The sequence below is a fragment of the Diabrotica undecimpunctata genome, chromosome 5 (genome assembly GCF_040954645.1).
Source record: "Diabrotica undecimpunctata isolate CICGRU chromosome 5, icDiaUnde3, whole genome shotgun sequence".
Classification (NCBI taxonomy): Eukaryota; Metazoa; Arthropoda; class Insecta; order Coleoptera; family Chrysomelidae; genus Diabrotica; species Diabrotica undecimpunctata.
This window is the reverse complement of record NC_092807.1, coordinates 102,070,765-102,088,801: the sequence shown is the minus strand read 5'-3', so window position 1 is coordinate 102,088,801 and position 18,037 is coordinate 102,070,765. Positions and strand designations below refer to the sequence as shown.

Here is an 18,037-nt window from a genome sequence, read left to right as displayed (position 1 = left end):
CTTTTTTAAGGTCTCAAAGGCATTTTGGCAGTCTGTATCCCAGCGGTATTCTCTTGCTTCCTCTGTAAGTCGCGTTAATGGCTTAGCGATATCTGTAAACTTCTTAATAAACCTCCGGTAGTAAGTACATAGTCCAAGAAAACTTATTTTAGGCCAGGATATTTATCGTAACACCTGCAACTCTCCGACACTCAGTGGTCACACGGCCTTGGGATTCTATCTGTTCGGCGGCCCAACTTTAGTCGAATCGATGTGATCAGGTCCGGCATTACAATATATTAAAGCAACAACATATTAATTATTTGCTCTTAATACAATTTATATTACTCTGAGAGTAGTTTCTAAAAAATGCTGTTTCATTTAATAAACGTTAACAATTCTTAAATACTCTTTATAATAACTCTGATGACACCAATATGGCGGTTTTGACAGATATTTCTGACCATTTTTGGAGAGTGACACTGTCTCTAGTTATTTTATACTCTTTTCGACTATGGGGTAGCTTATGTCGGAATATCAATGTATTCAATACTTTTTATTTCTAGTGACTGAAACAGCTCCACCCATCGGAGAAATGTCTAAAATAGAATTGTTGAGAAGCAGACTGAAGAATGACATTCCATTGCACGAGTTAGAACCCCTGAATGATACAGCAACCTTATCCAGAAATGTCTTAACCATTGTAGATCAAATAAAACATCTAAGAACTGCTGTTGAAAGTACTATAGAGTTATCTAAAAATAAAAGAGGCGCCAGCGATGGATCCTACGAATGTAAATATTAAAAAACACTAATATTAACTATTATGCCTTACTTATACTTATGTTTTTACTTATATTAACTATTATCTTACCTTTTTAGCTTCTCGTGACGAATCTAGCGAATCAGAGATTCAAGAGCTACAAGAACAGGTGGTGAGGTTAAAGAGTCTTTTATCTACAAAACGTGAACAAATTGCTACTTTGAGAACAGTTTTGAAGTCAAACAAAAACACCGCCGAAGTTGCTCTTACGAATTTGAAGAGTAAATATGAAAACGAAAAAACCATAGTTTCCGAAACTATGATGAAGTTAAGAAACGAATTAAGATTACTTAAAGAAGACGCTGCCACATTTTCAAGTAAGTTTAAATCGATTCTTTTAGTAATCAACCAAAAAATATATATCAAAACTTTTACAATTAAACATTAAGTATTACCAACTATATTGGCTGTCTCAGAAAACATTTCAAATAATATGTAACATTTCCTCTTTCTCGTATGTACCATCTCTATTGAGGTTGGCGACCAGTATCGCAAAGTCTTGTCTTTGTCTTGGTTATGTCCATAAATCCGTGGTAAAAGAAACTTCAGAGTTTCTAAGAAGTGATTGTAACTTACATTTTATTGTTTCATATTCTCCTCGTCCTTGCTAAAGTTCTTCTAGAAGCTAATATGTTTTTCATATCATATTTACCAAAGTCTGCACCCAAATTAGTTAACTCTAGGGCAAATTTTATAAAACTCTTACCTAAAAACTTACGTAAGCTGAAAATATCCAAAAGTTAAGTTTTCAGTCTTTCATAATTAGTTAATTTTATAAGTTATCTGATTTGGTTGCTTGATTTTTTAAACTTTTTTGAACAACCGGCAACGCCGCATTCAATTTGGTTGCCACTTTTTTGCACTGCAGAGAGTTTATATTCTTATATTAGGTATTTTCCACGTATAGTTTAATATTTGTTTCTCAGTATTTCTTGAAAAAAATCGGGATAAAGACAGATGAAAATTTATCACACATTTACTTCACCAAGTTGCCAAGTCTCCTAACAGTTCTAACTCACTTTAATACCCGAATTTTTTGTAGGTCTTCGTGCGATGTTTGCGGCTCGTTGTGAGGAATACGTCACCCAAGTCGATGAATTACAGCAACAGCTCAGCGCAGCCGAAGACGAGAAGAAAACATTGAATCAACTTCTACGTTTGGCTGTACAACAAAAGCTGAATATCACACAGCGATTAGAGGAGCTGGAAGTCGATAGAGAGATTCGAAATGCCGCACGGCGTCCCAATAACAGAAATTACTCCAGAGGTGGCAGATCTGGTGGGCGAGACGTCTTTTAGCGTAGAAGAAGACCTTTTGTTTATGCCTTAGCTTTTGTTACCACCTTTTTTAGGTTGTAAATTATTCTAGGTACGAGAAAAATGCCGTGTGACTTTTAACATGAAATAAACGCCGTTAAATACGGTAAGTATGTAGAATACACTAAATTTTTGGTTTAGTGTATTTAGTGGAATTTTGAATAAGTGGATTATGTCTGAAAAAGTGTTTAGTGTTGAACTTTAGATTTTTTTAGACTAAGCCATGTATATATCAGCCTATTCCAGGGTTATTTGTACAGTCTTAAGAGAATTACTGTTTTTAACCATTTGTATAATATTGGAGCCAAAAAATATAGGGCTTAATATTAAAAATTGTTGCACCACTAAAGATATATTAAAAATAAAGAATTTGGATAAAAAAATTTAGTTGACCATTTTTGACTTTCGAAATAATGGAAATTCATGAATCTAGGAAATTTAAGTCTATCAAAAATGTGTTTCGTCGAAAATATTTGTACCGGATATTGCCTCGTGAAAATACGAAGTATGAGTTATTTTTTAATTGTGAAAATTATTGGCTTAATTAGTTTTGGTCAAGAATTTAATAATTGAAGAGCTCTAAAATATGCATAAAAAAATCATGTCGGGACATATTCACAATCAAAATTATCACTATATTTCAGGGGTACATTGAAAACCACGGTACAGGGTGTCCCAAATTTCTATGTTTTACAGGCTATACCAAAAACTAGAGGAGATAGAAAAAAAATTTGTTAAGATGTCATGTCTTCTTTTTTCGTTAAAGTAACGATTATCTAATCAAATCATCAATCGCTCCCCACATTAGCGAGATACATTGACATTATTGAAAAATGTCGAAAACGACAGGGTTAACTATCTTCTTTATTAAGAAAAATTTTTAAAAACTTTATTAAAATTTTTGATAGATATATTATGGAAGCGTTCAGTGGCAAGACATTTTTTTAGTGGGTCTCACTAAGGAAATATGATACCAACTTGTGATTTTTTTTATATGGCACATCCTATATATTTTGACATTTTTCGTTTGCGTTTTTAATTTTTTTATTTGTATATCCATTTACAGTCGTTGGAGCTACTCTGCAAATAAATTCTTTATTTGACATCACGATATAGACACTTAAAACAAAACATTCAATAACACATTCCAACATTTTATTATGGGGATAATAATCCTTCTCAGTTTAATTTACCAGAAATAAGATCAATCAACTTAAAAAATGGAAATAACACATCTACCAGCAACAAAAAACTACTTAACAATCAGAATTAATTTTAAGAAAATATTAGTATTATAATAAACATGAAAACAACAATAATACACAAAGGAACAACTGGAATTTATTTTACAAAAATTTAAAAATTATAATAAATATTCAAAATGCCCCCGTTTTGTTATAATAATAATTGACTCCTTTTTCTTACAGATCTTACTCAATTGAGTATATGAATTGTCTTTATTTTTCTAAATGCTTTATGAATGCTTTGGAATTATTCTTCCTTAGTATTAAAGCCAGTTTTATAAATACTGTTTTTTTTTAAATCGCCAAATAAAAAAATTAGGAGAATTTAGTTCTGGTGAACAAGAACCGTAAGTTCCAATCCACCGATTATGAAATTTTTCATTTAAATAATTTCCAGCGAATCCGGCGTTATGGGCAGGTGCTCCATCTTGTTAAAAAAATATATTCCTCTCGGCCAAATATGTATTTCTCATTAAAAATGTTATTTAAATTCGTTTTTAAGATACCTATATATCCGGTAGCAGTTAGTTTAACAAAACACTAATTAATTTTATTTACAGAGTACCTTCAACGACTGAAAGTAGATATATAATATATTAAATCAGGTAAAAGAGAATTAAAAATGTAAACGAAAAATGTCAAAATGTATAGGGTGTCCCATATAAAAAAACGTAAGTTTGTGCTAAGTATACGCTACCGACCGTTTCCATAATATTTCTATCAAAAGTTCTAACAAAATTTAAAAAATAATTTCTTAATAAAGAAGATATTTAACCCTGTCGTTTTCGACATTTTTCAATAATCGCCATGTATCTCGCTAATGTGGTGAGCTATTGATGATTTGATTGGGCAATCGTTACTTAAAAAAAAAAAAGAAGTCATGACATCTTAACTACTTTTTTTTCTACCTCCTCTTTTCTACCCCTTTCGGTATACCCTGTAAAACATATGAATTTGAGACACCATGTACATATATCGGCACTTCATTAAACAGACTTGGAGATATTAATCTAACATTCAACCATTTATGACGCCGAAAGAACTTAGATACATTAGAGGTAACTAACATTGTGGAAAATGTTTGTGTCTCCGGTACCATCTTTGTGAAAATTCTGTACAGCGATGATTTTCTTATTTCTGCCACCTATAAATCGGTAGGGAAGTATAGATTGGGGGAGAGTGTGGCAAAAACGAAATAATTTAATCCAGTTTAATCAAACAATAAGAGGGTATATTTGAACATATTTCTTTGAAACAGTTATATCTAAATATGCAGTTTAATTTAATATTATTGTTAAAAAGCTCCAAAGGGACCGTTTTACACCATGGTTAAGGTAAAATGACCCCACCCATGAAGTTAAATGGTCTCTATAGTTCTTTTGTACAGAAAGAGCAATAAAACATTTCTGTTTACAAAAATCGCAAATATACAATTTTTGCTTTTTACTTACACCCGCACACAATAAATGAGACCATTTGTTGCACAAATTGCATTTAATGCACGCTTCCTTCGCCTGCGATTTACTGAATAATTCCGAGCAAAATATACAGGCTGCGTCGCCTTCATCATCATCAAATCTCTTGTTTTCTTTCTTTTTTCTAAACACCTTTCTGCTTACAGCTTTCCTAACTGCTTGTGAAGTTGGCTTTGGGGTTTTTTTCTTTCATTAAAAAATAATTTAGTGTGGAGGTGAAAACAGTTGATACTCCTTTTCTGGGGAGGTGCCTGATGTAGTGGAGTTACAAAAGTATACTCCAGTGATGATGGAATTTCATTCTTTTTAACGCCACCATTCTGTTCTGAAGGGCTTTCGCTACCCAATTCCGTAAATTGGGAATGAAGTACCAACTGCAGAGCTTATATTATCAACTTAAGTGGTTATGGTTTGAAGCAACAACTTCCGCATTTTGAACTGTAGTGCAAAAAATTTAATTTTTCCCCCCAAGGTAACCCCCCAAGCTGTTTTTAAAAAGGCGATATATTTTTATTTTCTTTATATTTAAAGCAAAGAACTATCTCTTGGTGGAGAAGTTCATTGTTCATGGATAAAATCAACGGTTTCTTTTTCCAATATAGGTCGATCAGGTGTACACGATGCTTTAAATTTCTAATCTGGGAATATGTTCGGATTAAAATGACGATGCCTGTTGTCTTGAATCTACGGAGTCCGTTGTTAAGTGTGTCAACTCCTCAATACACCTTTCCAAACAAGTTTGTTATGTTATATACAGTTAAGACTTTTCTAGGGTTTATTTTAAGCTATAAAATATTGCCACATCCAATGGCGATGTCTCATTTTCTGATGATAGGACCTTATTTTCAACTGAGCACTGTGTAACTTGTTGAAAATGCTTTAAGAATCGAATGAGGGTGTCAGATTTCATGTATCCAGATTCGTTGTAAAGAGGTGTTCCATATGCCTTGAAATAATAATCTATTCCTTCTTTTGTGAGTGCTTGTTTGGAAACCAACCTGTTTAAGCCGTTTATGTGCTAAAATTTTGAGTCGTTTGCTAGGGACCGTCTGGATACCAGACTCATCCATATTATACTATATTCTCATAGGATTGATGTTATTTTTATTTTGTATTTCGGTTTTGATGTTGGCCCTTCTTTATAAAGTACTCAAGGGCAGATTATAAAACCTAGCCAGCTCTGTTAAAAGGAATGCCATTAAAATACTTTACAAGGCAAGTCGTATTGAATTTGAATTCCATTGCTGTCTTGTCCTCCGAACATAAGTTCTAACCATTATTTCTGTAAAGATGATATACCGACATTTGATTGTTACAAAAAATATTCCGGTACAACTCAAAACTTTATTTGGTAGACAGAACAGAAAAAATACCTGTTTACACTCCATAAAAAATTCGACTAAATTTAATTAAAAAGCCCAAAAACAACTTTTGTGATCACGAAATTAGCAATATTATCTACATGTGTTTTTAGGTTATATGTTTAAATTATATTAAAACTATCCTATTATGCTTCGCACAGCTTCACAACTTCGCACATAGGAGGCGCTAGTAGTACGTAATGTAATAAAGAAAGCTAAACGGTTGTTTTATGAGAATAATGAGAAATATGTTAGTGACAATTTTACTTGACTTCCACGGCAGAACTGATTAAATCGTCACTGTGCAGATTTTTTTCTCCTGTTATATTTCATAGTGTCAACTTTGACTGTGACTAATGCTCCAACATACGGGACGATAAGAAGGAATAATACAATATTGGCAATAACTTATAAACTAATTAATAAAAAATATTGATTATTCTGCTCAACGACGCAGTATCTGGTGTATTTAGTATATGTTTTAGTGGTTTTTAAAATGCAACAACTTCTGTTCTGTCCATTTTAGTAAATGTGATATATAAAAAAGTTGTTTAACATAAATTAATTTCTTTCTAACTTTTATAGGACGCCCTTGTTTGTTCGTAGAGGCGTCCTATACATTATTTAGTAGGTAATAGACTAATATGTGCAATTTATTTACTCAGAATTGCACAATTACACGAAAGATTGGGAATTAACGTGGTGATCGGTTTTAACATATTTATAAAACTCTTAGGGGTTTTTTAGTTTAAAATATATTAATATTATGTTGTAGTTCGCTTTTTCGAACCTTTAAACTTATTTTTGTTGTTGACTGTGTTTTACCACTGTCTTTGCATTTATTTGTTATTCAGCCTTGAATGAGAAGTCTTTCCACATGTTAGGAATCTTTTTGGGCTATTTATAAGGGGGTATTCTTAATCATATAAATGACGAGAGATCATCGAGGAACAATTCTAATTTGAATTGGGCTGTGAAATTTTAATATTTTCGGCGTGTACTTTCGTTACTTCTATAGAATGCCACTTATTACCCGAAACTCTCATTTTTCTATAATATGAATTCTAAATACAAAATCATTATGGGATACAATAACACAGAGATTATATATAAGTCGGTGAAAAATTACTCTAAACATTATATAACCGAAAAAGAAAACATCAATCACAGGTCTCGGAAGAAAATCAAGAAAATCAAAAAATCGCTTATAATATGCGGCATGACGAATAATAAATAAAAGTATCACTTCATAAATTAACTCTACGTCAATATGAGTTTCACAATGAAAGTGCCTAATATCTTTCATTTTTCAGCTGTGGGTTTCATCTCCGTCCACTTCTAGTTTTTCTAAAGCCACGTCCAATCTCGGAATAACGGCATATACATTATTAAAACTCTGTGCATCCTATTGACAATGCGCCTTGCAATCTGGTACTGAATATTATCACCCTCGATGGGCATTTCGAAACAATGGACACAAACCTTTATTTGTACTCTCAAGGTTAAAATGTCATTCTGTGAAAATGACATTCCAACTAAATATATAATTTTCACAGCCTAATTTAATTTAGACTATTCTCGATGTCTTTCTATAATATCAAACGCCTAATAAAGAAAAATCTATTTTTAATACAAGACGATTGTAATTGTTAGTTTTAACCTGGGAAAACTTGAATCTATTTGTCGTGATATAAAAATAAGGAAATATGGACCTATTTAGTAACCAAACCTTTGTCAATGATTATACGAATTTAAACCAGAAAATTTTTGGTAACATAACAATTATTAACACAACGTAATATAAGTGTTACAAATCCAAATTCAATAACCAAACGTACTTCCTCTAGTTATTCAGAACTTATTCATTGTTCCCTACAACAGAGCAATGCCTTTGTTTTTAAAATGGTTTGAAAGTGGTTTTATAGATTTAGAAGACCTTTGGTGGACACTAGTTCGTCAATACTAGCTGTCTATATATTGCACAATAATTCATATTGTGTAATAATTAATGCACAATAAATTATATTGTGCAATTATTGATACAAAAATAAATTATTGTGCAATAATTTATGCAAACTTAATTATAATGTGCAATCATTGATGCACAATAAATTATATTGGGCAATAATTTATATTGTGCAAAAATAATTATCAAGATATTGCTAAATAAAATGTGTCAAACAAACAGTTTGGTATTTATTGTGTAATCTGGTCAATATTACATTTTGTGAGAATGTTGTTTTTAAAGTAGGAAAATAAACATAAATTATGAATACACAGCAAAAATATTTACTAGAATTTGTTGAACCGTACCAAGTCTTACCAGCAATGTGCATTATTAAGAGCAATCCGGCAAAATATTTATAGTAGATAGATAATGTAGTCTGGTTGAGAAATTTTTACTCGGAGAAATAAAATGGGGCTTTGTAGTATTCCATTTTTCATTTCAGTATTCTTAATAGTTCATTGTATATTCTATCGAATCGCAGGAATCTCTGGAATTTGATAGTTAAGTAAGAAGGTTGCAATTTATTTTTTTAATAATTGTTTCAAAATTAACCATGCAATCACCATAGAACTTAAATTCTTTGTTTGGGTCAGTTTGGTGAACGATATCATAATTTTGTACCGTATAAATTGACCAGCAAATTTATTGCACAATATGTTTGTGCAATAAATTGATAAATGAATAAAAGATAAAATAATCTATTTTTCATCGTTAGTTCGTAAATACCTCCTTATACATTAATGTATTTAGTATTACACTGTTGTATTTTGTCGCCGGCTTATATAAGTAGCACCAATGCAAGATTAGAGGGAAAGGTTTTAAGATTTCACATTTTTTTTATTAAGCATTTTTAAGAACTGTCCGTTGTTTATTAAAACAAAATCGCATATGAAAGGAAATATATGTCAAAAATTTTGGAATCCAACTAGGCCTCTAACTACAGTTGACGGCAGCTATTGAATCATGAGTAATAGAGGAATTTTAGAACAATAAATTATCTTTACTGCTGTTATCACCTTATTAGATCCAAAAATTTCTCCAGTCACTTTCTAAAGGTTTGATGAACGCTTAAGAATGCGTGTAGATACTTCAACACTGTATACAATTCATAATAAGCTTTGTGAGCATTTGCGTTGTCCTGGTGAAAGAATATGTCTTTTGTAAAACATTTTCTTTTTAACTTGTTCACCTTACTGATGCAAGAATATGTTAATAATATTTCTTATTACTTATTTGATCACGCGACAGATGATCAAGTGAAAAATTCAGTTTGATATTCCAAAACCTTCTTTAAGTCGATGTAAATGGATTTTACTTTATTCAATGCAAAGCAGCTTCTATCTTCTGTTTGAGTGTTATTTTGATTCAGTTGTGCTGAAAGTATTGTCAAATCGCTTTTTCATGTTTTGTAACAAATTAGTGACAGAAATCAATAGTACATAAATTGCTGAGAAAGTAGATTCTTTATATGTTGGTGATGAGCATTTAATTAATGTGGCATATTTTGCGCAAGAATTTTGTCATACCGAACCCTTCAAGTAAACTGTACCATATCCTCTGTCCTGGAATACCAGTATAACAATATTGTGAATATTTTCGATATTTTCTTCGACAGTTATTGTTTTTGGCAATTTTTCACGTAATCATCTTCAATGTTTTGGTGACAAAATGATAATTAGGTTTAAGTCCTAATTTATTATGTAAGAATTCTTTGGTGATTTACAATTCCATAATTATTACTTATAAGGTATAATGGATGAGCTACCGTATGGCATATTATGTTCCTTCATATGTGATTTTACAATAAGGCATTTTAGCTTTCACAGATAGATCCGTACTATATAGGCAATATAATCAGTTCGATCAAAAATATTACTAGTAGTAGCTAGAATGTGATTAGCACTATTATACCGTGGTGTAAATATTTATATTTTATATTTTCAGAGTAGATTTCTTCACGAAAATTATTTTGATAATAAAGAGTTATTGAAGAGGTGTTTTATGTCGTCGTCTAATAAAAGCACCTTTACTATGACATATACGCATGCGCTTTTGCGTCCTTTATTTTTGTCCTTTAATAAAATACAGGACTCCTGTATTAATGGATGGGTATGACCAGTAAAACAACTTTATTTTTGTGAGTCCTTAAAGAATACATTATAAAAACTAATAAAAACCGTTTAAAAATATCAAAACTGTTTGCAAAATTGTAGGAGACGACCAAATTAATCTCCTAATTAATGGCTTTCATTTGACATATACTTTGGCATTTGACGTTGAGTGACTATTATGTTTTTTTTACTATAAGTATAATGTGAATTATCAAAGTAATTTCTGTGAAGTGATTTAACAGTATTTAAATTTCGTGATTTGTGCGATTATTTATATTATTTATTTATAATTTTATACACATATTATATACTATATTTGTATTGTTTTGCTAAAGTGCTAGTTGTTAATTTTTACTACCAATGTTTATTTTTAGGTACTAGACTTATTTAATAATTTCTTGCGTTATTAATATTGACCGTAGTCATATACATTGTCGTCGACATTAAAATGGTAATATTAACGCAGAACTGCGCCAATTTAAAAAAAAAATTGATAAACCGACAGTTTTGTAAAAAATAAGTAAAAAACACAATAGATTAGCATAAAAACTTATAGTTTGAATATTTATTGATAGTAATACTATTTACTTCCTATTGCCTGTCGTATATATATATATATATATATATATATATATATATATATATATATATATATATATATATATATTAGTCTACAATAATTAATTATTTTTTATCTCAGTATATTCCAGAAAGTTTTAACTTAATTTTTGTGAAACTGTCCGGATATAAAATGTTTGTTTATGGAGCTGATCCCGGATTAATTACTGATTTATGGTCAATTTTTTTATGTATTTAATTCATGAATATTTAGTTGCAAAAAATCCCAAATAATCATAATTTCCTGCCACTAAAAAGTGTGTTCTTTAAAGAAAAGTTAGTCGTATCAACTTGTGGTTGGTAAAACTCCTTTTGTGATATGGTTTTACCGCTCTATTCTTCTTACTCTGCTAGTTTTACCACGTTTATACTGCAAAGAATATACAGCAATATACGGTGGTACCTGTAAGATCTACAGTGTCCCCCCTTTCTGGCTTCTCGGAGGATTAGAGTCATAATTTTGTTTACTGATTGACCTAATACGCCTTTATAGGCACGCAATTTTAACTTGATGCGACAATCTCCGCAGTAACAAACAGTTGCTGTTTGGAAAAAAATAGGAATAGATTCTGCACTTCTTCATCTTACACCTTGATCTGCAAAATCTCTTAATGTAGCATTTTACATAGCCAAAGGCAAAAAATGAATTGCTTTGAATCTGTAACTATTTATCAGGCATCTGCTCCGTAAACAAACAAAAAATTACGTACTATTTTTATGTCCCAGTGAACTAAATAAATTTTTCATCATGATATCGTGGATGAAATAAAACTAAAAAACATCTACTAGATGAAACTAAGACGGTGTTTAATATAATCATATCACACAGCATTATGAAAATTTAAGTTATAAACTATGCAAATCTTAGAAATCAATTTGATCAAAAGCGCCGTTGAATTTAAGAGATAGAGTCTATAAATTCCAGGGTTGGCTGTGTCTCGAGAGTACAACGATTTGTCAATTTCGTGGTAAACATCTTCATCAGACATGCACAGGTACCTACATATTAAAACTCAGAAACTGACAAGTGTGTCACTTTCCCCACCATAGTGCTAGATTACAAAGGTGACATCTACTCTGATGACCCTTAGTAAAAACAATTTATCAGTTATTGTCTTTTTTTCTTTGCCCTAGCTCTAATCATGTGCAAAAATAATCTTTTAGAATAGTTGTTGTAGCTCAGTTATTTATGTAGAGCAGTATAAGCCTTGAGAGCACAACACTTTGTCAAACTCTACATTTGAAATTTGTAAAATACCAGCATACCGTCAACAATAATTGATAAACTGCTTTCATTTAAGTCTGTTAGAGTAGGTGGCGTATTTGTCTACCACTACAATCTCCCAGCTTGTATTTATCTATGCATCTTGGTCATAAGGATGTTCTAAGTATTACTAATTTCATCTCTTTTACTCGTTTTCAGTCGATGTATTAGTCTGTTAAGTTAGGTGAATATATGATTCATTCATCTTAACAAATCTGTAGTATTTCGCTTAACCATATAGCTAGAAAAGTAATTTTCATTCGTTCCCGATTGCCATTTGAAAAGTGCGTCACCCTTCCCTCTTTTAAACGTATTTCATACTACATATATTTTAATCGATTTTTTACATTTATGTTTGATCTTCACGGTATTTTCTGCGGTAATTAAGTTTTTTGGCTGCTCTTCAGCAAATAATTTTCAAATTGTTACATCGTTTAAGTTTGAATGCACATGTTTACTGTTAGTGTTAAACCACCCAAAATAATAATTTTATCACGAAACCGTATTTAAATTTATTCCTTTCGTTAAAAACATGTAGTACGTGTTTGTTCAAAGGTATATTTAGTTCTTCCTTTTGCAACCACTGTTCCAACAACAAAGTTCAACTGTGGTCCATGTCAAGAACTTTTCTCTTTGCCCTGTAAGTACTAATTCTCGATCATAAAAATTCTCGTAGCTGTATGATATGATTTGCTTAGTAGTTTCAAAAACAAAAGAAAAAAAATATACTACTTAGAATTTCTAGCATTAGTGATCTATATATGTTACAAGGCAACTCTTGAACGAGAAAAATCTCAAAAAAATTTGGTTGTTGATATGTGTGTAATCACATATGGGTCATTTCGAAGTGTTCGATAGTCCCAATATAGAAGAAATCCATGTTCATCCAATTTCCGTTGGTTCTATGTCCATAAAAATAAATATTTGATTATTTGTTAGGTTGTTCAGTACTAACTGTCATTTGTAATTCAATGTTTATCAAGATAGGTATCAATATAACACAAAAAGAAAGACCACGGTGCCTGAAGGCAGAACGTCAGGCAGATACAGAAGAAGAACGATATAATTTCATATTTTGGTCGAGATTAATGTTTCAACACGTTGCAAGAATAGAAGAAAAGAAGTAAAAATCTGTTTCGGACGGCAGAATGCAGAGGAAGAACGTTTTAATTCCATATTTTGGCTTAGATGAATGTATTAAGGTTGCTGGAAACAGTGCAAATTTGGTTCTATGATGAAACGTTCTGAGCACGTTTACTATAAAACATCAAACTTCACTATAGCAGATTTGATATTTCTATACCGGTGTTGACATATCTCAAAATTTTTGAGCGATTGTTGTACTAGATTAAACTTATAATAACAATTAACACATGAACACTTTTGGACAAATAGGAAACGAAAAACCTAGATATCCTTAAAATATAGATTCCCACTATAACTGACGAGGATATTACAATCGAGAGAAATACGTTACTGTATTTGTAACCTATTATTTTATCTATAAATCTAATAGCTAAAATAGTATGTGTCTATATGTCTATCAACATTTTGGTTTTGTGGACCATAAAACACTTTTTAGCAGATTAAATTGCGTTTTTTACTTAATTATTATTTATAAATGACAGATGGTACTCAATGACCCAATTATTTGTCCTCTTTCCGAGCCTATGGACCATACGGAATTTAGTCCCGTCCCTAAAGTTTTGAAAACGTTTCGTCTCAATACAATAAAGTAAAAAGATATATTGTTCAATAATGCTTGTAGAAGAGAATGACACATAAAGTAATGTTCAAAAATAGATATTTGAATTATGATAATAAAAGTATATATTCTGTGTTGATTTGTGAAATATTCGAGGTAGAAATTAAATTTTAGAAGAGATCTTTAGGTGTCGTAGAGAGATACGACTCGCCTCTTGCTCTCTCTAGCGCCTCTTTACGGTCCTTCAACCAATAAATGTTGCTTGAATTGTGGCAAGACTTATTCTTGTGACATTTTAATATTATTTACTATCTTTAATTGGAATTTAACAAAATTTCAGTCAAAGTAAATTTAAAAATGTGTTTACGCTTAGAGAGAAGTGTTGATGTTTTTTCTTATATTTTTGACAAGTGAAAACACAGTTTTCCAGTTAAACAAAGCTTAAGCCTACAGCTGCTTTCTATTTGTAGCATGTTTATTGTGAATTTGCTTTCTGTGTCATTCAAAAGCAGCAAATTGTGTTGCTCATGTCGAAGGTTGTTTTTATGTTCTCAAAAGAACGAAAGTTTAATAATAATTGCATCACTAAAATATTCGAGGATGTTTTTATAAGATGTGCGATACTTTAGCGTAGAATCGCCATTTTGTATAAAACTGTCTAAGTAAAAAATAAATATAGAGATAGAGAAGTTGAATAAGTCTTCATAGTCCTAATTTGGACATATGCAGAGATGAATATGAATTTTGTCCCTGTAAGTAATAATACTATTGTTATAACTTTAGTTACAATATATTTGTTTTTAATGTGATTGATGTTACTTAATAGTACCTAATATTTTTAATAAAATTATATCTTATTATTAAAAAAAGTGTTTCGTTAACCCTTATTTTATACCCCCTATTGGTACCCGAAAATCCGGCTCAAAGGACCAATGTACATAAGCAACAGGAGGAAATATTAGTTATCGATTTCTAGATGACGGAAAATACAGATAGTTGCTCTGTACAGATTTTTGTCGGCCTTGACACTTTTGCATGAGTACAATGAAACTGTACAGAGTTTCTCAGATTTCTCTACCATGTCTGAAACCAGACTGTTCTGGGTTCACATATTCTTCGTACTATTCATAAATTCAGATGAAAACTGTCAATCCAAAATCGTTATATTTTTCGCATTGTTAGATTTAGATATCTTATGGAATCCTGCTTGTCTTATAATCGTTGTTAAAAAGTTTTGACAGTAGTATGAATAGCAGAGTGAGGTATGGGCCACTAATTTATTTTTTTAGCTACGGGGTGCTAGGGTTTCAGATATAAAACTAATATAGTCTAATATAAAAAAAACGGGTGTGGCAGTCCAGTGGGACTGCCGGTAGAAGTTATACTTCTATACACGCGTTCGCCGTTAAAAATTTATATAGGAGTCAATCTGCACACTCATTACATATGTAATGATATAGATAAGAGAGAGCAGAAAGAGAAAAAGAATTAGTTATATAGGTATATGGTGCATCGTTTGCTGTATATAAACATTTGACTTGTAATAGGAGTATGGTAAATGCAGGATTGTATCAATATTTTAATGAAAATATATATTTTTATTTTTATATATGTATAAGAGGAGTTGAATGCAAAAAAAATTTTACACATACTCTGCAGTAAAATTCATTGTTTATTTTGTTATTAATATAAAAATTACAATACAATAAATACTGCAACATAATTCAATATAATAATACAATATAAATTAAAATGTAATATTGTCATAAGTATTTAAAACTGCCAATTACATAACTTACTTTACGAAGATAAAAATAAAAAACCAACAACTCGGATTATGTTGTATATTTTCATTTTATTTTAAAATTTATGTTTTTTGCGTATATTACATATATTTAATAAGATTAACGTGAGTTTTTAAATATTTCAAAAATAAAAAAGGAAATTCATAATTGGGATTCGAACTCACAACCACCAGCGTATGAACCAAACACGTAAAGGATTTGCCAATTAGACATGACAATAATGGGATTTCAAAATTGACAGTTCTCGGTAAAACAGTGATTATTTTGAAATAGAAAAGCCTAAAATAATTATAAACGTTTAATTTTAAATAATACAAAACATATCACATTAATAATATTAATAAATATTATATTATATTATATACGTATATATAATATATATAATATTAAATATATATACAAAAGGAACATTTTTATTCTCGAGAGAGAAAATATATCTTCTGTCTCTCTCTTACTCATAATCTTACATATGTAATGGTTTCACAGATTCACTCTCATGCAAATTTCCAACGCCGACCGTGCGTATAGAAGTATAACTTCAAAAAGCGAACCTACGGTTTATTGTGATATTTCTGAAAGCCTGATTTTCTTTTAGATAAACATAACGGAACTTTACAGAAAGAACAAATCTATTCACTGCTAACTTGTTTGTCTTTGATGCTGCACAAGGCACATCTTTTTTACTGCGACGGCAATTTTGTAACTTAATAATATCTGGTCAAATTTATCTATACTACACTGACTCTCTCAGGGTTGTGGAAGTTAAAAGTGTATGTACTGCTCTCCTATTCTACCATTTTACTGCTAAAAATCCAAAATCGTTGGTGAACCACTGATATTCTCTTCGATTCATTTTTTATCAGTCTTACAAGTGATTTTCTTTCCAAAAATATGTATGAAATCATACCAAAGTACCTATATGTCAGAAATAATAGTCACAGGATGAATTATGCGTAAAAAAAAACAGAGTGTGTGAGCATGTTTTCAAGAGTAGATCGATATAAAATGCAGAACAATATTTATAGTTGGAGATAAAACTTCTATTTTAGGTGTTGTTACTAAAGATGCTAGAGGTAAGCATCATAAACAAAAAAAAGTGGTCATTCAAAAACGGCGTTGGAGAGCATATTAAATCAATACTACTAGTGGAAAGCCACCATCTTAATGCTCAGACGAGTGAAAGAGTTTATTGACGGTGGTAGAACCATAGAGCAGCTAGATATATCTTATCAATTGGAATGTGAGTCCGAGGCTAAATCATCATTAATTATCACATGTACTAAGGCATTTTTAATTCCGAATTTAACATTTCGTTTTCGGTTCTGAAGAAGGATCAATGTAGCTTATGCCACAAGAATATCACGTCTGATGAAAAAGGAAAAGAGTTCGCAAAATACGACTGTGACTTGCATTTAGAAGAAGTATTAGCTCAAAAGGAAAAAGAGACTGACACGATATTCTAAATAATACATTTTTGAGAAAGAATTACTGAGTACTAAGTTTGTTATTTTTTTTAATTTGCCTGTTTCAGGTTAATTTGCGTTAAGATGTTGGTTACATCCTTTTACTACTCTTTATTTTACTAATAAAAGTCATTAAAATGTGTTCATAAGTTAGATAAGACAATTAGTTATATTAAAGTTTTGGATGAAAACTGTATTATTTCGAATCAAAATGCCATTTTTACTTATTTTCTTTTAATAAATGTTTTTCCTATGTTACTCTAGACTAGTTGTAACAAGTAAAATATTGATACAAAAATTGGATTTTACAAAATAGTTTAAACAAATATTTTGTTTTGGCTCCTCTGTAAAATTTCAATATTTTGAGTTGATAGAACGGGATGTGCGATATATACACGAGTATATATCGCATGTGTTAACAAAGAATATAGACGGAGACGCATATGGCACATGCGTTCTTTGGTACTTTGGTGTTAATACAGAATACACACCACCCAGACACATAATAAACAATCAGAATGCCCACTCCACTTGAAAAAATAAGTACGCGCATATCGTTCGCGCAGACGGAATCAGCCATGATTTAAACGGAACCAGTGCTCTTCAGTGACATTTTATCTGGTGTGCATAGAAAAATTAACCCGGTTTAATTTATTTACGGCAACTATAGACATAATATGCATTATTTTATTCGTACTTTTAGTTGAAGAATAGATTAAATTATTTCGAATGTACCAAATTATTAATCTCTAAAAATTTAAATTACAGTTCTGTCGTAGCTTGGCACAAATTTCTCAATTCGACAAGACAAGACAAGACTGACCGTTTTAACCTTGTTTAAGCTTTATGCTTCTTCAAGGATGG

At 30.8% G+C, this 18,037-nt stretch overlaps 1 protein-coding gene across 1 annotated transcript in view; it reads left to right on the top strand.

Moving 5' to 3' along the window:
• BicD (Microtubule-associated protein Bicaudal D) overlaps window positions 1–14,579 on the top strand; it is a 31,240-nt gene extending 16,661 nt beyond the window's left edge. Inside the window, exons 6-8 of the mRNA XM_072532408.1 lie at window positions 546–773; window positions 862–1,119; window positions 1,845–14,579. Coding sequence (XP_072388509.1) covers window positions 546–773; window positions 862–1,119; window positions 1,845–2,101 — 743 coding nt within the window. The 3' untranslated portion in view covers window positions 2,102–14,579. The remainder of the gene's footprint in view (window positions 1–545; window positions 774–861; window positions 1,120–1,844) is intronic.
• The last annotated feature ends 3,458 nt before the right edge of the window (window positions 14,580–18,037 follow it).